The sequence below is a fragment of the Meles meles genome, unplaced genomic scaffold, assembly GCF_922984935.1.
Source record: "Meles meles unplaced genomic scaffold, mMelMel3.1 paternal haplotype, whole genome shotgun sequence".
Classification (NCBI taxonomy): Eukaryota; Metazoa; Chordata; class Mammalia; order Carnivora; family Mustelidae; genus Meles; species Meles meles.
The window spans coordinates 23,099-47,078 of record NW_025721345.1 but is presented as its reverse complement, the minus strand read 5'-3'; the positions used below and the strand labels follow the sequence as shown (position 1 = coordinate 47,078).

The 23,980-nt window shown below is 36.1% G+C and overlaps 1 protein-coding gene and 1 pseudogene across 1 annotated transcript in view; both read left to right on the top strand.

Moving 5' to 3' along the window:
* Positions 1-23,980, top strand: part of LOC123936315 (lymphoid-specific helicase-like) — a 41,364-nt gene that overhangs the window by 8,356 nt on the left and 9,028 nt on the right. Inside the window, exons 4-19 of the mRNA XM_045996939.1 lie at positions 2,183-2,239; positions 4,556-4,592; positions 4,678-4,742; positions 7,876-7,917; positions 11,022-11,246; positions 11,591-11,773; positions 12,408-12,551; positions 15,419-15,615; positions 15,810-15,906; positions 16,449-16,610; positions 17,692-17,831; positions 17,918-18,056; positions 18,684-18,767; positions 18,848-18,967; positions 21,300-21,416; positions 21,718-21,877. Coding sequence (XP_045852895.1) covers positions 2,183-2,239; positions 4,556-4,592; positions 4,678-4,742; positions 7,876-7,917; positions 11,022-11,246; positions 11,591-11,773; positions 12,408-12,551; positions 15,419-15,615; positions 15,810-15,906; positions 16,449-16,610; positions 17,692-17,831; positions 17,918-18,056; positions 18,684-18,767; positions 18,848-18,967; positions 21,300-21,416; positions 21,718-21,877 — 1,969 coding nt within the window. The remainder of the gene's footprint in view (positions 1-2,182; positions 2,240-4,555; positions 4,593-4,677; positions 4,743-7,875; positions 7,918-11,021; positions 11,247-11,590; positions 11,774-12,407; positions 12,552-15,418; positions 15,616-15,809; positions 15,907-16,448; positions 16,611-17,691; positions 17,832-17,917; positions 18,057-18,683; positions 18,768-18,847; positions 18,968-21,299; positions 21,417-21,717; positions 21,878-23,980) is intronic.
* Positions 14,399-14,516, top strand: LOC123936319 (annotated as a pseudogene).

Below are 23,980 nucleotides of genomic sequence, written 5' to 3'. Positions count from 1 at the left end.
ATTCACCACGCTGTATAATACATAGCCCTGACTGACTTTATGGATATATGTATCTTTTAACCTGTCACTCATTACACCACCACCAATCATCAGTCTTTTCTCTGTATTTATGAGCTTGGGGTGTTTTGTTTTTTTTAAGATTCCACAAATTAGATTATGTAGTATTTATCTTTCTGACTCATTTCACTTAGCATAATGCCTACAAGGTCCATTCATGTTTCAAATTGCAAGGTTCTCTTCTTTTTTATGACTGAATTCCTGCCCCTTTTTAAATTTTCTCCCATCCTTCACTTCTGTCTTCCTCACTAGTCACTGATCTGCTTTCCGTTATAATAGATTCATTTGCATTTTCTTTTGATGATATATTTTTTAGCTTTTGTATTTCCGAAAAAGTCTTCATTTGCTTTTGTTTTTGGAAGTATTTTTATTGAGTGAAGAATTTATTTTTCTTCAGTGCTTCCTTTCTCCTGCCCAGGTGATCCCCTGTGTTTCACTGTTTTCTATGATGTTTCACTGTTTTCTAGTTTACATTGATTGTGACAAAACCAAAATCTTTTTCTTTCTTTTTTTTAAGGTTTTACTTAATTTGAAAGCGATTACAACGGGCAAGGCAGGGGAAGGAGGAGAGAGGTGCAGGGGGACAGAGAGAATTAGCCTCCCTGCTCAGCAGGGTTGGACTGGGACTCTACCCCAGGATAGCGACCTGAGCCAAAGGCAAATGCTTAACCAACTGAACCACCCAGGTGCTCCAACAAGCCCTAAGTCTTAATGGTGGTCCACAAGACAATAAGCAGTCTTAACTGTCTCCTTCAACCCTCTTACTTTTCTAGACTTCATTTTGAGAAGTGTGTTTCTGCCTTTGGGCCTTTGTACTGGTTGTTTTGTACTTGGAACCATCTTCTTGTAGATATCTGCTTAGCTTACTCCATCACCTTCAAGCCTGGCTTAAACATTTTCCTGATGAAGCCCATCCTAACAATCTTCAGTGAAATTGCTGTCTTATACCTTTTCCATCTGCACACTCCTGACCCCCTTTACCTTGTTGTGTTCTTCCCATTGTACTTATATAAGATACTGTATAACTTATTTATTGCCAATTGAACCTATGAAGATTTAAAACTTATGCAGATTTCAAGGCTACAGTAATGCCCTGTGTCCCCATCATTCACAGTTCAGTTATCAATCAAGATTTTGCTTTTGCTAAGTATTTTTTCCTTTGCTCATGAACTTTTGTATGGTAAAATGAAATATAAATATAAGAGAGTAAAACAATCCACACTTAATGAGTTATTGTAATGCATGTATCTTTTTTTTTTAAAGATTTTATTATTTATTTGATAGAGTGTGCACAAGCAGGGAGGAAGGGGAGAAGAAGACTTCTGGAGAAGCAGACTCCCCCTGAGCAGGGAGTCCAATGTGGGACTTGATCCCAGGACCCTGGGACCATGACCTGAGCCAAAGGCAGACATTTAACACCCAGGCACCCAAGGCATACATCTTTAACCACCTTTTGGAAGTGGTTTGAATCCCTTTTTGTCTGTCTTTTAAGCTTTGTTAGGGTGCATATGGAACAGCTTTCAGTCTGGTAGTAACTTGCTCCTCTTCTGAGCGCTCTTGTCACTTTGCCTGATGGGTACAAACTGTTCCTGATCAATCCCCTGTAAGCAGCACAGGGATTACTTTACTTGCTATTTTCTAGTTGCCTTGGTTTTACACGCATGTCACTGATAGTTCTCAACCTGAAATTTCAACTACGTACCTTGAGGGCTTTCTTTGTGTACCTGACCCTGAGTATGCTAGCTGCTCTTAAGTTTTGTCCTCTTGTCTCTTCAACTCAGGGAGGCTGTTGAGCTGTTAAGATTCTTCCTACACTATTTGCACTTGAGAATTGCCTTCAGGCCTTAAACTGCACAATCAAGATTCTCTCATTTGTTTCCCTTTTTCAGTGTTCACTCTCCTTTGCTGCATATTGTCTGAAAATCACTGTTTAATATACTTATATGGATTTCAGTTGTGTAAATCAGGAAGGTCTGTTCCCTGTTGCTCCTTAAACGTTTGAAGTGGAAGTTCTCCCTTGTTTTTAAATCTTTATATAGCTCTTCATTGTGCACATGTTACTTGAACTGTGTGTTTTATACTTTGCATTTTCCACTTGTGGCACTAAGAAAGAAGTATCTTACAGGAACAGAAGAAGAAAGAGAAATTGGAGAGAAAAAAGGAATCCCTAAAGGTTACTAAGGTAATATATAGTAAGCTAGAAAGTCCTTTATGTTACCTTAAACATTAAGGAAATTCCTCTGTAGTCTTAACTTTATAGACCATCTACTTAATTTTAACCTTCTTTATCTGAAAACCTATCTTTGTTATAAGCTGCATAGGAACATATAAAATCTGTTTTCTCAATATTTTTGGATATGGAAGGAAAGCTAAAGTATAACCCTTTCAGTTTCTTCTGTTTTTCTTAATTTCAAAATTTCACTCTTCTAAGTGGCCAGTTCTTTTGGTGCTCATAGTGATTATTCTTTCCCTTTAATGCCTCCAACCTTATGTCAGCGCAGATCCATAATAATTTAAATTTGTATCGTGCATAGCTGCAGCAGTGGAGCCAAAATTGGAGCAAATTTATTCTATCTGCTAATAACATTTCAGATAATAGAGCATTCATTTAGGGATAGCTTGAATTTTAGATGTGATCTTTTGGGGTAAATTTGTTTTAACATGAGGCTGTTTAATGCCATATTGTTGGAATTTGTATAAAGAACAGTTGTACTAGTGAAAAGAGAGGGCAGCATTTAGAGTACTTACTGTGTGTCATGTATTCTAAGCTTTACATTTTTAAAAATTTTTTATTATTATTTTTTTTCAAAGATTTTATTTATTTATTTAACAGAGAGAGAGATCACAAGTAGGCAGAGGGGCAGGCAGAGAGAGGGGAGGAAGCAGGCTCCCCGTGGAGCAGAGAGCCCGATGCGGCTGGATCCCAGGACCCTGAGATCACGACCTGAGATTAAGGCAAAGGCTTAACCCTCTGAACCACCCAGGCACCCCTTATTTCGGGATTTTGAAGAACATAAAAGATAATTTTACTTGTTTAATCATTTATTAACTACTCTTCACCTGTAGGTTTAATCTGTTGTTCACTTTTGCCCAGTTAACTTTTTATATCCGGGTTTTGCCTGCGGCCCCCCCCCCCCCCCCCCCCCCCCCCCCGCCACCCACTATATTCAAAAGGTGCCAACCATTAAGTTCTGCCTGTTCCATCTCACCAGTCCCTTTTGGTATTTTACATTTTTAATCCTCTAACTTTTTTCTAAAGATTTTATTTATTTATTTGACAGATGCAGGGAGAGCAAGCAGGGGAAATGGGAAAGGGAGAAGCAGGCTTACAGCCGAGCAGGGAACCTGATTTGGGGCTTGATCCCAACCTGAACCGAAGGCAGATGCTTAATGACTGAGCCACCCAGGTGCCCCAGTCCTCTGACTTTTTAACTTTATTTTAAAAATTACCTTCTTTTTTTAAAAGATTTTATTTATTTATTTGACAGAGATCACAAGTAGGCAGAGAGGCAGGCAGAGAGAGAGGAAGGGAAGCAGGCTCCCTGCCGAGCAGAGAGCCTAATGCAGGGCTCGATCCCAGAACCCTGGGATCATGACCCGAGCCGAAGGCAGAGGCCTTTAACCCACTGAGCCACCCAGGCGCCCCAATCTTTTTTTTTTTTTTTTAAGATTTTATTTATTTCATTTGACAGAGATCACAAGTAGGAAGAGAGGCAGGAGGGGGTTGGGGGGAAGCAAGCTCCCTCCTGAGCAGAGAGCCCGATGCGGGACTCGATCCCAGGACCCTGAGATCATGACCTGAGCCGAAGGCAGAGGCTTAACCTACTGAGCCATCCAGGTGCCCCTAAAGTTTACCTTCTTGAGGCACCTGGCTGATTCATTTGTTTGGTAGAGCACATGACTCTTGATCTCAGGTTGTGAGTTTGAGCCCCATGTGTGATGTGGGGTTTATGTAAGAAATTTAAAAATTTACTTTTGTTATTTTGATTTCTTATACATATTTTTCTCCCTATTCTTGATCTTCCTTTTCACCTCTCATTTTGAAACTTTTTTTTTTGAACATCTCTTCCTTTCCTGTATTTCCCCTCACTAGTATTTTAAAATCAGTATCCTCTTTTATTTCTGCTTTCAGTTATATTTAACTTAAAAATTTTACTGAAAGAGTTGTCCTTCCATATCATACCCACTGAATATCTTTAGCATAAACCTGCAGTTACAGAAAATGTACATGGCAAAATAAAAATGCCTTCTGTGTTTAATTTGGAAATATATCAAATGGGAAAAATTGAGGAAAGTAGAGTCATCAGGAAAAAGGAATACAGTTATAAGCAAGGTCTGGTGGGGAAATGTAGAAAGAGGTTACATGTTGGTAGGAGTAATAGAGTTGTGGATGTGGCTCAAATACAAGGAACATTTGGCATTTATTTACTTAGTGTCTTTTAATATGTAATACCATAAAGTCCCTAGAAAAATAATATCCTAAATTCTTGTTTTGTAGGGTAAAAATTCCATTGATGCAAGTGAGGAGAATCCAGGTAAATTTCCTTGTTCTACTTTTGAAGGATATGTTTATATTTTCACTTTTATTGCTATCAAAAATAAAATAATTTTTTTTAATAGTCATGAGAAAGAAGAGAGGAAGAGAAGATGAATCCTACAATATTTCAGAGGTCATGTCAAAAGAGGTAAAAATAAAGTGGGGAGGGCCAAAAAATTCACTGTTGAGTAAAACCTGTTGTGGATTTCGAACCACATTTAAAGCTGTATGGATTGCTGTTACTTATTTGGCTTTTCAGTCTGTGAAGGGCCTATTTCAGGGAAGAAAATGGCATGGTCTTCCTGTTTGCTAAGGGAATGTGATCTTGGCCTAATTAGAAATTATTATAATAAAAAGTTACTATTATCAGATATTTATCATGACTTCAAGATCTTATCTTCAGAACTTTGTTCTTGTTCCTTGTTGAGGACCTTTAGGGAACTGAAATCATATAGTCATTTTTATTTTATTTTTTATTTTTTAAAGATTTTATTTATTTGAGATAGAGAGCGAGAGCACAAGCTTGAGGGAGAGGCAGACTGCCCACTGAGGAGGGAAGGGAGCATGATGTGGGTCTATCCCAGGACCCTGGGATTATAACCTGAACTAAAGGCAGAAACCTAACTGACTGAGCCACCTAGGTACTGCCCCCCGCCCCAAGTCCCTTTTAAAACCAGATCCTTTTTTTTTTTTTTTTTAAGAATTTATTTATTTATTTGACAGAGAGAGAGATCACAAGTAGGCAGAGAGAGAGGGGGAAGCAGGCTCCCCACCGAGCAGAGAGCCTGTTGGGCTTGATCCCAGGACCCTGAGATCATGACCTGAGCTGAAGGCAGAGGCTTAACCCACTGAGCCACCCAGGCGCCCCACCAGATCCTTTTTTATCTTGTCACATGTTACTTCATAAAATAGAAATTAAAAAGCATACTTAATTGTAACAAACCTTAAATATCCCTTAGGCATATTTTAATGTTGCATTCTTACATTTTAAAAAAAATTCTAACATTGTTGTTTACTATATTTTTCTGTAACCTGAGATTCAAACTTTTGAGATCTTCATAAAGTATAAAATACAAAATTTCACATACTTGTGTTTATGGGTGCACTCTAATATTTTCCTTCTTTTTTTCTTTCATTTAAAAATAATGATCAAGGTGGGAGGTTGAGGAACCAGGTGGTGGGTAATAGGGAGGGCACGTACTGCATGGAGCACTGGGTGTGGTGCAAAAACAATGAACACTGTCACGCTGAAAATAAAGAGAAAAAAAAAAATGGTCAAGACCCATTTGATTGATTGTGAACATAGCCTACAATTTGAAAAACACTGTTAAGTATTACTTAGATTTATTGAAATTCAGGCAGTTATACATTTATCAAATGTTGGTAGCTTATCAGGAGTGGGCAAACTTTGTCTTATATGTATAAGATCAATTGATCAAGGAGCTTAGATACTGTCTCTGCCTTAGCTTTCATCCAGTGAGAAATAAGTAGTCAATTATAATTGGGCTTTTTTGAGTTTATAAAAGGACTCTAAACTGAGGCACTAAGTTCATAAAATTTTCATCTAGAAGGTGGCATCTGAGTTGTAACTTGAAGCATAAAAGTTAAATCATTTAAAGGTTGGGGAGAGTTAATAGGGAAATAGTAAGATATAGCGAAGGTAGTGAAGAGTGTTCTAGGAAGAGCGAATAACCTTTGGCAGAATAACCTTTGACGGACATCCAGAGGCAGGAGAGATCCTGGCAATTTCAAAAACATAAAAATACGTATTTGTTACCAGTTTGCATAAAAGGAGGTAAGGAGGGTCAGGAGTTTAGTTACAAGGTTTAATTTTTAACAGTGCTTCATAGATAGTATTGGGTTTGTTTTGGCTGATTCACAAATTGTTTTTCAAGAAGATTCAGCTTAGTCATTGTATTTATTTTTACTTAGTTTAAAAGATAGCTCTGTTCCCTATATCCCTTCAGCCTTAGGGTATGAATATTTATACTTAAATAATACTTTACATACACATGTGACAACACATGTAAGCATTTATATATGTTTTTGTCAGCCACTTAACTCATGTGTCCCATCATCCTATCTATCTTAAATTTAAGATACATTTGAAGTTTCTTGAATGTATCTACCATTTCATCCCCTTTGTACTCTGCACATGGTATTCTCTGCTTGAAACATACCCAAACTTAATCTTTAATGATTATGTCCTTATGATAACTTTTTCAGATAATTTGATAAAATACTCTCCTAACTCATCAAGTGGCATTCAGGTATTGCTTGTCTTCAGAACTTAAGCATCTGGTTTTTTTTTTAAGATTTTATTTATTTATTTGACAGACAGAGATCACAAGTAGGCAGAGAGACAGGCGGGGGTGGGCAGAAGCAGGCTCCCTGCTGAGCAGAGAGCCTGATGTGGGGCTTGATTCCAGGGACCTGAGATCACGACCTGAGCTGAAGGCAGAGAATTTAACCCACTGAGCCACCCATGTGCCCCCATACCCTTAGCATCTAGTAGGTACTTCAAAATCAGAATACTTCTATTCTGTATTTTTAATTTATTTGTCTTTGCCTTTTGCTCAAAATTACAAACTCAGATGTCTATCTACAGAGGCCTAAAGTGGGATAGAGTTGGGACTATAATACATTTGGAAGTGAATCCTGAAATACCAGGAGTAGCCATAACTTAGACTGTAGAACAGGATTTGGAAAACCTTTTCTGTACAGGGTCAGATAGTTCTTGGCTTTGAATAGTTGAGTGGGTAACTACGCAACACTGAACTTGGCCTTTTGTAGCCTGAGAGGAGTCAAAAGCAGTCATAAACTAAGCAAATATGCTCAACTTTGTTCTAATTAAACTATTTACAAAAACAGGTTGCCTGCTGGAGTTGGTCTACATGCTGTATTTGCCAGTCCCTGTACTAGAGGATTATTGTCATATGTGAATTCGGATTTAAGTCTCTTCAGTAAGCCTAAAAAAGAAACAAAACAAAACCCCTGGAAATTTTAGGAGGAAATAACCCAATTTTTAAGTATTGCTAACTAGTGTAGAGTTTTATAAGATACTGTAACCTTAATTTTGCCTGAGGTCCACCAGTTTTGAGTCCTGTATTTTAATTACCTTGAGAGCCTATCCCCATTTCCTGGCACAAAGATATAACAGAATAGAATATTCTATAGAATATTAGAATAGAATATAACAACAGAATAAATACTTGTTGAGTAAATAAATGAATGAACTACATATATTGTTACTTCATTTCTGTTTTCTCAATGTTTTCTAGGAAATTTTGTCTGTGGCTAAAAAAAATAAAAAGGAGAATGAGGTAAGAGATTTATGAGAAATTAAATATAGGAGCCATATCTGTTTCTCTGATCATTAATTCCTTTAATCCCTAGTGTACATTTTTTTCTCATTAAGCTATTCTATTTCCTAACCATAAAAAAATGTTACTTCTTTCTTATACTTTCGTGCTGCTTACTTACATAATCAATTAAGGTGTTCTATTGCATGGTCCTTAATATGTAAATACTACTTTATGGGTCTTTGGGAGTTTAGCAGTAATGCGAGTGCCTATAACCACATGCATTCCAGGTGTATATATTCACAACTTGTGGAAGCTCTAAGAGGTGCCTTAATCTTGTTTCTGACATGAAATATTGTGTTTGGATCTGTTTGGAAAGACTTCTCACCCCATCCCCATTTTATGTGGAGATTCCTTGTTACCTGAGTATTCACTGTCCATGTCCCTTCAAGTACAAGATTTCTTAGGGAAGCAGAAACAGTTGTAATACGAAAATACTTACCAAGGGTTATAGAAATTAACATACCTATCAAAGATTAATAGGCTTTAGGGGAAATTGATGACATTATAAAATGGGAGCTATTCTTTTTGCCCATCATAATCTTGACCAAAATTTGTATCTTATATAAGAGCACTAATTTTTATTCTTTGTTCAGTATAAGGATTAGTTTACGATACAGTTAAAACTCAACCATGTTAAATGTAATTAGATTAAGCATTTTTTTTTTACAATATATAGTTGCATATTTATTTAATTTTTTAAAAAGATTCTATTTAAGAGGGTGCCCATGAGCAGCGGGAGGGGCATGGCAGGGGGAAGGAGCAGACTGGGAAACAGGCTCCCCACTGAGCAGGTGGGGCAGGGCTTATTCCCGGACCCGGGATCATGACCTAAGCTGAAAGCAGACTGTTAACCTACTGAGTCACCCAGGGGTCCCTTTAGTTACATTTTCAAAGATAAAGCTTCAGTCTGATTTCCCATGACTTATTATGGAATTTTGACCATTTTATAGTATGCAGTATATGCAGTAAGTAAATGTGTACCCTGCTTATGTTAATTCTGATGAATTTTGATAAATGTATGCATTTGTGAAATTACCACCCAAATCAGGATCTAAAACCTTTTCATATGATAGAAGGATCACTTGTATCCCTTGCTGGTCATTTCTCCCACCACCAAACCTGGAGGCAACGACTTTTTGACTTTTGTCACAGACCAGTTTTGCCCAGTTTTTAACCTTTTTCACAGGGTATTTCATACAAATAAAATTCAAATATGTATCTTTTATTTCCTGTTAACTTGTTACTCAACATAGTTGATGCTCATTTATATTGTTGAGTTTATTAGCAGCATTTTTTAAATTGCTGAGTAAAATTCCATTGAATGAATATTATAATTTCTTTATCCATTCTCTGGATGGGCATATTGAATTGTTTCCAGTTTGTGACTTATGAATAAGACCACCATGATAATTTGTGTACAAGTCTGTATGGACATGTTTTCTTGTTCTTGAGTATATATATATACATACATGTATATATATACCCATGGAATGGAATTGCTGGGTCAGATTGTAAATGTATGTTTTAAGTTATAAGAAAATTCTTTTCCTGAAGTGAACATACCATTTTACTCTCACCAGCAGTGTATAAAAGTTTCTGTTAAGAAAAATAAAAATAAATAAAATAAAAGTTTCTTTTGATGTTACTACCAGCATTTCATGTTAGTCTTCTTAATTTTAACTGAATATGAAATGAATTTTACATTTTACTGAAAGTGAAATGAATCTTGTGTGGTTTTATTTTGCATTTTCTTAATTGCTAATGTAAAGTATATTTTCATGTTCTTTTTTTTTTAAAGACTGATTATTTATTTATTTGACAGACAGAGATCACAGGTAGGCAGAGAGGCAGCCAGAGAGAGAGGAAGGGAAGCAGGCTCCCTGCTGAGCAGAGAACCTGATGTGGGGCTCGATCCCAGGACCCTGGGATCATGACCTGAGCTGAAGGCAGAGGCTTTAACCCACTGAGCCACCCAGGCGCCCCTATTTTCATATTCTTAATGGCTTTATGTTTTCTTTTATGAAGTTTCTATTCACATCTTTTGCCCATTTATTGGGTTACTTGCCCTTTTATTGTTGATATATGAGTTCTTTATATAATGCACAAGTTCTTTGTCAGATATATGTACTGTGTTTTCTTTCAGTTTGTGGCTTGCCTACTCATTTTCTTAATGGTGTCTTTGAGTAAGCAGAACTTCTAAGTTTTATAGTAGCTCAATTTATCGCTTCCCCCCAACCCATTTGGTAGTTAGTGCATTTTTGTCCTGTTTAAGAAATTATCACGAGGTTATCAAGATACTCTCTTTTCTTCTCAAAGCTTTATGGTTTTGGTTTTGACTTTATGATGAATATCACAAATTAATTTTATGTATGGAATGGTAAAATTCAGGGTTTGTAATTTTCCAGTTGAATGTCTAGTTGTAGCATTATTTGTGACTTCTCATTTATAAAGACTTCCATCTGAATTGACTCAATCCTCGTTTTCACATTCTTAAATGTGAAATAAAGAGTTGTAGACGTCACTAACCAGTAAAATCTATCATTTGTCATAAGTTGGTAATGTGTGTCATTACAGATATATTGCTACTCTTAAGTGTGATGTAGGGAGTTCTTAAACTTTACTTTGCCCCTTTTTCTTCATTGAAAGTAATTTAGACTGAAGTAAATGTTTCTGTCTCCTTGAAAGGATTTTTTTTCCTTTCTATTTTATAGATACTACCCATTATTTTTAATTTGGGTGAAAGAAATTATTATTAAGAAAATAGTTTAATAAATTCTTGAGTAGCTCATTTTAAAAGTTTGGATGGGAGGTACAGTTGTAAAGGTCATTTCAGTAGTGTGTCCCTGTAATCTGTAAGAGTTATCTCAGAATTTTTTTCAATGGCTTTGCGTTTGTGAGAGGATGGTGGTAGCTATCTCTAAGGTTTTATTCAACAAATGGTTTTATTTCTATATACTTAATGATTATAGGACTGGGTAAATTTTGATTAAATTTTCTGATAAATAGAGAGAGGGTAGCAGTATTATGTATCAAAGTTCTAATTAAGCTTTTTTTCTTCACAGAATGAAAGTTGTTCTTCTAATCTCTGTGTAGAAGACCTTCAGAAAAACAAAGATTCAAATACTATAATTAAAGACAGATTGTCTCAAACGGTTAGGCAGAACACTAAATTCTTTTTTGACCCAGTTCGGAAATGTGATGGACAGCCAGTACCCTTTCAACAACCAAAACACTTCACAGGAGGAGTGATGCGATGGTACCAAGTGGAAGGCATGGAATGGCTTAGGGTAATGAATTCTCAATTTTAATAGAAGATATTGGTTCATATCTATATAATAACCTATTAATGTGCTGTAACATAACTTGAGTTGTTCCTTCTAAGTTCATTATTAAATGTGAAATTTTGTGTGTAAATACTTTCTAATTTATTTATCTAGACTAAATTTTTGGTATTTTATTCAAGATTGTCAACACTTCTATGGCTTTGATAACCAATTTCCCACAAGTGTTATAACCACGAATATGTCAATCTTATCATTATTATCATTGGGTAAAAAGAAGAAATAAACTGTTGCTAATCCAGCAGGTGTTTATATCTGAATTTAAATACAGTGTGTATTGTTTTGTCCAGATGCTTTGGGAAAATGGAATTAATGGCATTTTAGCAGATGAAATGGGATTGGGAAAGACCGTTCAGTGCATTGCTACAATTGCATTGATGATTCAGAGAGGAGTACCTGGACCTTTTCTCGTCTGTGGCCCTTTGTCTACACTTCCTAATTGGATGGCAGAATTCCAGAGATTTACACCAGATGTAAGATATGTTTCCTTTTGTTGAATATATTATCATTTCTATTATTGTTTTGTTGCCTGAATTGTAAAATTATTATTATAATTGATTTTTGTACTACATCTTGAGGGGTTGTGTTTTTTAAGTAATCTCTACACCCAGTGTGGGGCTTGAACTCGTGACCCCAAGGTCAAGAGTTGCAGGCTCCTCTGACTGAGCCAGCTAGGAACCGCTAGTTGAATTATTTTTCAAATGTTAGCAAAATCCATGTTAAGTGTATACGGGAGAGTAGGTATTAGTAATCTCAGGTATTTGCCAAAAATATCCCTGGATGATTTTCAGTTCATTGGATAATTTCATTCACATAAGACTGACGTAGGTAGAAATTATTTCTCTTACTGTGATGTTTTCCTTTCATATATTTGTGTCATCTTAGCCATATCCTTCCCTTATACTTGATTTGTTTTCATTGGCTTATTTTATTCTCTTTTATTAGTAAAGTAATTTATTAGAGGTGATTGACTCATTTTGCTGTAGAAAAATAGAGCTAAGATTAATCATCTTTTCTCTCCTAAATGATAAATTTTATATTTTTCAAATTGTTAATATTTAGCATTTTGTCTTTAAGTTTGTTATAAACCAATATAAAATCTTTTAGATTCCTACTATGCTATATCATGGGACCCAGCAGGAACGTCGAAAATTGGTAAAGAATATTCACAGACGAAAAGGGACACTGCAGATTCATCCTGTGGTAATTACTTCATTTGAAATAGCCATGAGAGATCGAAATGCATTACAGGTATTGGTCTCCATTGAACTCTTTGTGATCCATAAAGCACAGTTTTCTTAGTTCATAGTATTTTCGCACCATCTGGTAGCATTTGTTGATTTTTTTTTCCTGATGGAAGCAGTGAATTGTGTTCTACAGATTCTTTCAGAAACCAGAAGTTGGTATTAACAGATTGAGAAGGTTGTAGTCTTTAACAAGAAAATTGAAACGATAGCACCTTGACCTATAGCCATAATATCATTCTAGTGTATTAAATTCAGCTAGACATAAACCTAATCTGAGAATATGTTCCAGATGTGTCTGACATATTGTTTAAGTATATAGTACTTATCCATTTAATTTTAATTAAGTAAGAATAGAATATATGAAGACAAGTTATTTTTAGACTGTCTTGTGGCTATATGGTGTATCTTTTTAGTGTATGTTGTAGCTACTTAATTATTAGTGCTCAAGTTATACAGTTGGAAAGTTAACCTTTGCTCATTGTCTCTCAGTTCATTTTTTGGTAGTTGTACTTCTCTATCACTGCTCCACCTATCTCACATTTAGTTCTAAATTTACAACTTTTCCATTTTCTGTCTTGTATATCAGATTTTACTTGTGTGCTGGTGGAAATTTGGGCTATGAATTGCAGTTATGTTACTTCTTCACAATAAAGTAATACACACTGCTTGTAGAAGAAAGCATACAGACTTCAAAGCAGTTGTAATTCTGAGAATGCTGCTGCTATATTAAGTATTTTTGTTAGCATATAGATATAATTTATATATTGTGTCTTGAAAATTCAGTTTTCTACTAAATAATATAACATGAAGACCTTTCTAGTTATTTTGACCTCCCTACCCTGACCATATTGGAACAGATGAGCCTTATTGTCAATTCCATTTGCTAGTGGTTAGACTTTTTATAATTTTCCCTTTCACTGAACTTAGGATATTATTTTAAGGATCTTTGCTTTGAGGGTACAGGGCTTCTATTCCTGACTGGCAGCAGAAGTATCTGTTAACTTAGGAAATTTTTTTTTTTTTTTGGAAGGTTTTATTTATTTGACAGAGAAAGATGGCGAGAGAGGGAACACAAGTAGAAGGAGTGGGAGCGGGAGAAAGAAGCAGGCTTCATGCCAAGCAGGGAGCCTGATGTGGGGCTTGATCCCAGGGTCCTGGGATCATGACCTGAACCAAAGGCAGACACTTAATGACTAAGCCACCCAGGCGCCGAACTTACAAAATCATTTTTCAGAACCCTCATTTCTGTTGCTTTGGGTTTTTTCTTTTCTTTTACATATTCATTTTTATTTGTTTTGCTTTTTTATGGTAGATGTCTTATAGTGAGAGATTACTTAGGTTATCTGGTATTACTAGCAAAAACAGTCCCAATTTGTTTTTTTCTTTAAAAAAAAGTCATAATATTTAAAAAAATTTTTTTTAAAGATTTTATTTATTTATTTGACAGAGACAGTGAGAGGGAACACAAGCCAGGGGAGTGGGAATAGGGAGAAGCAGGCTTCCCGTGGAACAGGGAGCCCAATGTGGGGCTCAATCCCAGGACCCTAGGATCATGATCTGAGCCAAAGGCAGATGCTTAATGACTGAGCCACCCAGGTGCCCCCCAAAACTTTTTTTTTTTAAATTCTGGTATGAATCTATTAGAATGAAATGCAAAATATGTCCCATTTCATGTTCTTTCCCCCAATTTGCCAATCTTGTTCTCCAAGGATACCTACAATTGCCAGCTTGGTGTTTATATTTCCCAGAAATCGTCCATATTTTTGTATTTTTAAACAATAAAATAGATGAACTTTAAGATTGCCTGATCAAAATAAAAGAGAAAGCACAGATAATAAAATGAGAGTAAGAAGCTTTGCGCAATGGCAGTATTGTAGCCAATGAGGCTTATCCAAGGTGCGATTATTGCTAATTGAAAAATGAGAGTAAGATTTTTTTTGTTGTTTTTGCTTTTTTTTTCCCCACAAAGTTTTTTTTTCTTCCTTGAGTTGATGCTCAGAGCAAGATTGTAGTTTTGCTGTTTTTGCTCTTTTTTTTAACAAGGTTTTGAAAAATGAGAAATTAAAATTATTTTTATGACAACTTACTGAAAGTAGATGGATGGCTTTATGTGAAGATAGAAATTACTAAAACTGGCCCAGAAGAAAGGCAAAGCCTAAACAAATCAGTAATTATATTAAGAAAGTGAGAAGACCATCAGATTAGAATGTCCATTTCAGATGAGGGTCTCAAGAATGAAAATTCTAATATTTAATGTTTTAGAGCATGTGGCACTAATAAAACTTTAGTTCTTTTTTAGGAATCTAGTAAAACGCTAATCAAAACCTAATAAAGCATTACACGGGGAAACCATGGACTGCTTTATTTATTTATTTATTTATTTTCCGTTTCTTTTAAGATTGATTTTTAGAGAGAGAGAGAATGAGAGGGAGCACGAGTGGGAGGGGTAGAGGAAGAAGGAAAAAATCTCAGGCGGACTCCACACTGAGTGCAGAGCCCAGTGCCGGGCTCCATCTCATGACCTGAGCCAAAATCAAGTAGGACACTCAACCAGTTGCACCGCCCAGGTGTCCCCAGACTGCCTGACTAAAGAATGTGAATAGAAAAAATTTAAATACATAATAGCAGGTGGACTTTATTAGTTCATAGCCAAGGGAAGTCTATTTTAGGAACAAAAGTATGCATCAGTTTTAGGAGATTTTTTTATCCTTTTAGTAGATCAGAAGAAAACATGACCATCTCAATAGATACAGAAATGCCATTTGATAAAATTGAACATCCATCCCTGATAAAGAAGTTTTATTTTTAGAATTGTTTTTAAAAAATTGTGAGATCATCATTTTAAAGTTTTTCCCTGAATTCCTTTTCTAGCACTGCTATTGGAAATACTTAATAGTAGATGAAGGACACAGAATTAAGAACATGAAATGCCGTCTAATCAGGGAGTTAAAACGATTCAATGCAGATAACAAACTTCTTTTGACTGGTACTCCCTTGCAAAACAATTTATCAGAACTTTGGTCATTGCTAAACTTTTTGTTGCCAGATGTATTTGATGACTTGAAAAGGTAGGTAAGCCAGTTATTTAACTATTTTCTATATTTTTCTAACCTCAAATCTGCTCTTAGTCAAAATTAATTCCTTTCTCCTAGGTAGTTGGATTAAAAATGATAGCTTTCTGGCAACTTCTTTGTGGTATATATATGTTAATATAGTTGATTTGTGGGATAGGTTAAGTTGTAATCACTTTTTTCTCTTACAGCTTTGAATCTTGGTTTGATATCACTAGTCTTTCTGAAACTGCTGAAGATATTATTGCTAAAGAAAGAGAACAGAACGTATTGCATATGCTGCATCAGGTTGTGACTTTGTCTTATTCTGCTTACTATGGACTCAGAATGAAAAAGGAACTGCATAGATTATCTTTTGTAATAGATTTTGAAAAAGTGACCTCTAGGGCTGGGAGAAGAGCAAGGGAATAATAAGTTAAATCTAAAGGGGGTAGGGGACTCTTCATTTTTTAAGACTTGATAGTATTTTTATTTATTTACTTACCTATCTAGCTATCTATTTATTTACTTAAAATTATTTATTTATTTATTTATTTGACAGAGAGAGAGAGAGATCATAAGTAGGCAGAGAGGGAGACAGAGGGAGAGGGGGAAATAGGCTCCCTGATGAACAGAGAGCCCCATGCGGGGCTTGATTCCAGGACCCTGAGACCATGACCTGAGCCGAAGGCAGAGGCTTAACCCTCTGAGCCACGCAGGTGTCCAAGACTTGATAATACTTTTAAAGGAAAAAAGAGAAAGAAGGGATTAGGAGGTGTGTGGAGAGAGTATTGCCTGAACGCATACGAATGCTTCATATTCACATACGTTTATTCATGTTTAAATTTTAGATTCTAACACCTTTCTTACTGAGAAGACTAAAATCTGATGTTGCTCTTGAAGTTCCTCCTAAACGAGAAGTAGTTGTTTATGCACCACTTTCAAAGAAACAAGAGATCTTTTATACAGCTATTGTGAATCGTACAATTGCAAACATGTTTGGATGCAGTGAGGTAGAGTATGGCTTTGACATAAACTGTAAATAACAGTTGGTATTGGAAATTTCTTGGTTAATTTCAGTCTTAAATCTTATCACCTGTTTTTAGGACTTACAGAATATGAATTTCTAACTAGAGTATAAGGCAATAACAAAAATTGTCTCTAGTAATTTTGTGATCCTACTAAAATTCAGGTGATGGTTCATGCATTAATTGCTTTATAGTTATCTGGAATGTTTGTTAAAATGTTTTATTCCTATCCCCGATTAACCCAAATAATGCTATGTCTGGATGGACTAGGAAATAACAGGCATACACTATATACAAGAGTTTCCCAGCTAGACCAATCCCCCATACATAATCCCTTTATAGGAGGTTACTGGTCTCCAAAAAATGTAATAGAATACCTTATTTGAAAGAAATATCTTCTTTCATTACCCACCATATTACATTAAAGTAGAATGTGATTATCTTAAAAGACTAGGAGACCCTTAAATTTTGTTTAAATGTCTAGACTTTTTGCTGTATACCACGTACCAATCTATTTTTGAAGACATTTATGGTTCTGTAACATTTCTGTTTTAATGTGTAACCATTAGATTCTGTTCCCCAATTTTTATTATAATTAAAGAGAGGATCTGGCTTTTGAACTATTAGAAATTTATAATCATTGCTTATTGTGAGGAATTTCACTGCAGTGTTATACCAGTCCAAAGAAATGTTCTCTAATGCAGATATGTGGAGCTCCTTAACTTAACCCCAAGTTACTAAATTCTTTTATATAAGTTCAAAACAGTTCTATCATCCTTAATTTTTTCCACTGAGGTACGGAGGCATTTACTTTAATGCTCTGATACTGTCATAAGCGTTTAAAATACTTAGACTTAATATGACCACATTTGCATGTGGCCAAAGTTTATGGAGCCTTTATTTTGTGCCTTTGGAAATCCCTAAACTTGATGATGAAAGAAAATTATTTTTTTCTTTATATCTTAAAACATTTGCACATGAAAATATTATAATCCACTTTTGTGTATTTAGAATTTAAGTGTATAGCTTCTTTAACATATATTCCTTTTTAATTATTCACTTTTAGAAAGAAACTGTAGAGCTAAGTCCCACTGGGCGACCAAGACGGCGAACTAGAAAGTCAATAAATTACAGCAAAATAGATGATTTCCCTAATGAGTTGGAAAAATTGATCAGTCAAATGCAGCCAGAAGTAGACCGAGAAAGGTGTGAATTTAAAATAAATTTAAGTATTCTTTAAACCATGATACTTTTTGTATTTCTCACATTCATGGATTATATATTTTTGGTAGAGCTGTTGTGGAAACAAATATCCCTATAGAATCTGAGGTTAATCTGAAGCTGCAGAATATAATGATGCTCCTTCGTAAGTGCTGTAATCATCCATATTTGATTGAGTACCCTATAGACCCGGTCACACAAGAGTTTAAGGTGAGTACCATTTAAGAATGTACTATTTTGATTTCTGTAACTACCCCTCCGACCCTCCCATTCTCTTCCTCCCCACCCTTTCTCCTGCTCCCCCTCAAATAAATAAATCTTTAAGAAAAATCGACATTTGTGCTGTAAGTTTAAACTTAATGTTCTCTTATTATAAAGGCTCTGAGAGAGGAGTGAGAAGGATAGTTCAAGGTTGGACTTAGATTAATTTTTTTTTAAAATCATTCATTTTATTTATTTTTTGAGAGAGAGTGTGCGCTCAGTGTTGGGGAGGAGCAGAGGGAGAGAATCTTAAGCAGGCTCCATCCTCCATGTGGAGCCCTATGTGGGGCTTAATCTCATGAAGCTGCGATCCTGACTTGAGCTGAAATCAAGAGACAGGCACTTAATCAACTGAGCCATTCAGGTGCCCCATTTTAAATTCCAGAATATGTCTTTCCTTGAGAAAGAATTGTCTTCTGATTTAAAAAGATCAAATGATAAGGTCAGTTTGTTTTTTAATTTAAAGTTTTACGGAGACTTGTCATTGAAAATGAACTATTTACCTAGATTTTATTTTGACAGAAACAGATTATTGGTAATTATTGTAACTTTTTTCTGTTCCTTCTCTGCTTTTAGATTGATGAAGAATTGATAACAAATTCTGGGAAATTCTTAATTTTGGATCGAATGCTGCCAGAACTAAAAGCCAGAGGGCACAAGGTGGTACTTTTGATCGGATTTTTGATTACTTAATTACTTCTATTAATTGGTATAGATACTAAGATATATTTAAATTTCAGGTGCTGCTTTTTTCACAAATGACAAGAATGTTGGACATTTTGATGGATTATTGCCACTTTAGAAATTTCAACTTTAGCAGGCTTGATGGATCCATGTCTTATTCGGAGAGAGAAAAAAATGTAAGATCACTTAAGTCATACATACCAAATTATCTTTTGTAACTATCTAGGTTTCTAAAGTAATGTTCAGAGTAGAATCACAAATTGATAGACTAAAAACCTTGTAGTAGGCTCAAACACATAAATATTTTTTTTAACTGATTTTTTTTTAAAGATTTTATTTATTTATTTGACAGAGATCACAAGTAGGCAGAGAGGCAGGCAGAGAGGAGGGAAAGCAGGCTTCCCACCAAGCAGAGAGTCCGAAGCAGGGCTCGATCTCAGGACCCCGAGATCATGACCTGAGTCAAAGGCAGAGGCTGAATCCACCGAGCCACCTAGGCGCCCCAAACATAAGCATTTTTATTTAGTAAGTCTTAATTTTTTAAATTATTTATTTGACATCAAGAGACATAGCGAGAGAGCAAGTACAAGCAGGGGGAGGGAAAAGCAAGCTTCCTGCTGAGCAGGGAGCCTGATTCGGGGCTCAGTCCCAAGACCCTGGGATCATGATCTGAGCCAAAGCCAGATGCTTTAACAACTGAGCCATCAAAGCGACCCTTAATGATCTTAAGTTATATATTTTTCTGGTCCAACTTGACTTAATATCATACTTCACTACCACTGTAAGAATATTGAGAGAACAATACTTTTTTTCCCTCCTGATTTTGGCTCTTTTCTCTACCCTAACATTTCACTGAAAATTTAAAATCTAAGCAGTTGAAAGAGTTTTTATAGGAACACCTATAAATCTGAGAACCTGTCGTTAAGCTTATACTATTCCTTTTGGTCATATGCTTGTGATATAGAATCAGTCTATTTCTGTATCCATTTAACATTTTATCTTTTGGGGAACATTTCAAAATAAATTATAGATAATAATTCCCTTCTATTATTTCGGCATATTTTGTCTTCTGGGGTAAATTTTACGTATCATGAAGTGCATAAAGTCAAGTGTACATTTTCTGAGTTTTGATGAATGCAAACTTAACATCAGCTCAGCAAGTTCTCTCATGCCCCTTCTCAGGGAACCCACTTTTCCTGCCTACCCCATTCCGTGGGAAACCACTTGCGGTTTTAGTTGTTTTGGTCACTATGTTTTCAAGAGAGGTTGGTCTAGACTTTTTTTTAAATAATATTAATTATTAATTAATTAATTATTAATTATTATTAATTATTAATAAATAAATAAATTTATTAAATAAATTCTTCCTTCAATTTCCATCTTTTTTTTTTTTTGAGGATTTTATTTCTTGGAGAGAGAGCGAGAGCATAAGCAGGGGGAGCTGCAGAGGCGTGGGGGAGAAGCAGGCTCCCCCAGAGAAGGGAGCCTGATGCAGGGCTCCATCCCAGTACTCTGGGATCATGACCTGAACTGAAGGCAGACATTTAACTGACGGAGCCATCCAAGCACCCTAACAAAAATATCCTTAATAAAAGAGGGGCTTGGAAAACAAATGAAGGTAATATAAGCAGATGTTTAATATGTTAACGTAATTGCTCGTAGGTCTATATGACTGATTCGGTTTCCTATGGGTAGATCTTTTATTTATTTATTTATTTATTAAAACATTTTATTTATTTATGTAACAGATAGAGATCACAGGTAGGCAGAGAGGCAGGCAGAGAGAGGAAGGGAAGCAGGCTCCCTGCTGAGCAGGGAGCCTGATGCAGGGCTCCATCCCAGGACCCTGGGACCATAACCTGAGCCGAAGGCAGGCTTTAACCCACTGAGCCACCCAGGCGCCCCCTGGGTAGATCTTTTAATTGCTGTAATTAAAAACAATTTCCCTCGGGCTGCCTGGGCGGTAGGTAATGTTTAACGATTTCTTAATTTCATGAATGGGAAGTCTTGATAACTTTCTCTTTTCAGCAAATTTTTTTTTTCTTTTTTTCAACTTTCATTACTTCTGGGTTTTCAGTATTTATTCCACATCTGAAGAATTCATACCTAGTTTGAGGAGTTTTGGCTTATTGGTGCATCTGGGTGGCTCAGTCTGTTAAATGGCTGCCTTTGCCTCAGGTCATGATCCCAGTGTCCTGGGATTGAGCCCCACATCAGACTCCCTGCTCAGTGGGGAGCCTGCTTCTCCCTCTCCCTCTGCGTGCTCTGCCTACTTGTACTCTGTCTCTCTGTCAAATAAATAAATAAATAAATAAATAAATAAAATCTTAAAAAAAAAAGAATGCTGGCTTATTATATCCTTTGGCATTGCTGTCCCCACTCCTTTGCTATAAACACATGGTTATAAGATGGTTTGCTCCACAGGCAACACAATATCTGCTTTCTATGCTGTAACAGTTTCTTTCATTCCTTAAGTTTATCTTTTTTTTTTTTTTTTCTTGCTTTTAGATGCACAGCTTCAACACAGATCCAGATGTGTTTATCTTCTTAGTAAGTACACGAGCTGGTGGCCTGGGCATTAATTTGACTGCAGCAGATACAGTTATCATTTATGATAGTGATTGGGTAAGTTGGAAGTATAGCAATATGCTGTTATATTTCCATTCTGAATTTTTTATCTTTCATTGTATGCTTTGCAGTTTTATTTATCTGTTTGTAAAAGGTATTCCATCTTAAGACAAAAGTCTTTATCAGGTGCCCTGTTTGTAAAGTCTTGAATATGTTTTATCATTGAAACTATTCTGGAAATCTAAAATGAGTTAAGACACTTTGACAGATTCTGATAGGATCATGCATTTAACTTCAATAGGAGTTTAAATAACTTTAACGTTAAACTGTTAAATATTATTTTTCTTTTCACTTTAAGAATCCCCAGTCTGATCTTCAGGCCCAGGATAGATGTCATAGAATTGGTCAGACAAAGCCAGTTGTTGTGTATCGTCTTGTCACAGCAAATACTATCGATCAGAAAATTGTGGAAAGAGCAGCTGCTAAAAGAAAACTGGAAAAGTTGATCATCCACAAAAGTAAATTATACTTCTTATTTTTAAATTTTTTTTAACATTCTTTTTTATTATGTTCAGTTAACTACTGTGTAGTACATCATTAGTTCTTGTTGTAGTGTTCAGTGATTCATTAGTTGTGTATAACACCCAGTGCTCATCACAGCATGTGTCCTCCTTAATACCCATCACCATGTCACCCCATCCCCCCACCCGCCTCCCCTGTGAAACGTCAGTTTGTTTCCCGAGGTCCTTAAGTCTCTCATGGTTCACCTCCCTCTCTGAGTGCTCCCCTTTCAGATTTCCCTGCCTCCCTTATGGTCCTCCATGGTATTCCTTATGTTCCACATATGAGTGAAACCATATGATAATTGTCTTTCTCTGCTTGACTGACTTGACATGGCATAATCCCCTCCAGTTCCATCTATGTTGATGCAAAGGTTGGGTATTTATCCTTTTTTTTTTTTTTAAAGATTTAATTTATTTATTTGAAAGACAGATCACAAGTAGGCAGAGAGGCAGGCGGAGAGAGAGGAAGGGAAGCAGGCTCCCCACCGAGCAGGGAGCCTGATGTGGGGCTTGATCCCAGGACCCTGGGATCATGACCTGAGTCGAAGGTAGAGGCTTTAACCCACTGAGCCACTCAGGCGCCCTGGTATTCAGCCTTTCTGATGGCTGAGTAATATTCCATCTTCTTTATTTATTCATCTGTTGAAGAGCATCTTGTCTCCTTCCACAATTAGGCTATTGTGGACATTGCTGCAATGAACATTGGGGTGCAGGTGGCCTCTCTTTTCACTACATCTGTATCTTTGGGTAGTGAAAGCGCTGGGTTGTAGGGTAGTTCTATTTTTAACATCTTGAGGAACCTCCATACTCTTTTCCAGAGTGGCTGTACCAGCTTGCATTCCCACCAACAGTGTAAGAGGGTTCCCCTTTCTTCACATCCTCGCCAATGTTTGTTTCTTGTTTTGTTAATTTTTCCATTCTGATTGGTGTAAGGTGGTATCTCATTGTGGTCTTGATTTGTATTTCCCTGATAGCTAGTTAATAATAATTTGTAGTGCTTTTCTTATTTCAGTTGTCTGTTGTTTATTGTGAGATTTCATTACTGTTACTTCCTTAAAAAATAAATTGGTATGACTTAACTAGTGTGGGATTTAAATAGGCAGTGGGGAGGGGCGCCTCGGTGGGTCAGTCTGGTGAGTGCCCAACTCTTGATCTTAGATCAGGTCTTGATCTCAGTCAGGATCATGAGGTCAAGCCCATGTTTGGCTCCATGTTGGGCATGAAATCTGCTTAAAAAAATAGATGGTGGGGAATTTGCTGGTATAAAGATCCAAACTAAGTTGGTGTGACTATAAACATAAATAAAGAAAAACATTAGTGTTTAGATGAGCAGAGGGGCAAAGAAAACTCTCCAGGACAACACTTTCTATAGTGTTGTCCTATATTAGAAGTACTATATCCCCAATTCTGTTATGGGAATTTGGCATGATGTTAATGCTTATTCCTGATAAGAGATTGCCTGCAAAAGTCTTTAAGAAAATGTCAAGCCTCTTCTTACTAGTCCAATATATTAAGTATTAGAGTATTAAAGATATGTTGAAGTAGCGCTATTAAAAAAAATCTGTTTACTTGGTTGAACTCAGTATTTCAAAAAATATTTGGCTCTGTAGAAGTCCATTTCATCATTTCAAACCTAGTATTTTTCAAATACTCTATGTTTTTGTTTTTTAAGAGAGGGAGAGAGGATTGTGGGGGCAGAGGAAAAGGGAGAGAGAACAGGCTCTCCATGCAGCACAGAACCCAGTGTGTGGCTCAGTCTTAAGACTCTTGAGATCATGACCTGAGCTGAAATCGAGTGGGGTGCTTACCTGACTGAGCCAGGCACAAATAGAGTGTTTTCTTAAACTGGAAAAGATTCTGAGAGTTAGGGGAAGTAAAGTAAGTGAAGCATTGGTATTTTATATTTAATTCCCTAAGATTCTTTGGAGAGGTTCTACCTCTATTTCTTCAATATAAAATTCTATTCAGATAAATTAGCTTCATGGCTACGTTAAAAAAAGCTGAAAAAATCTGTAAGTTATGAAGCCTAGAGAAATGGGAACATGATAATGTTGAAAA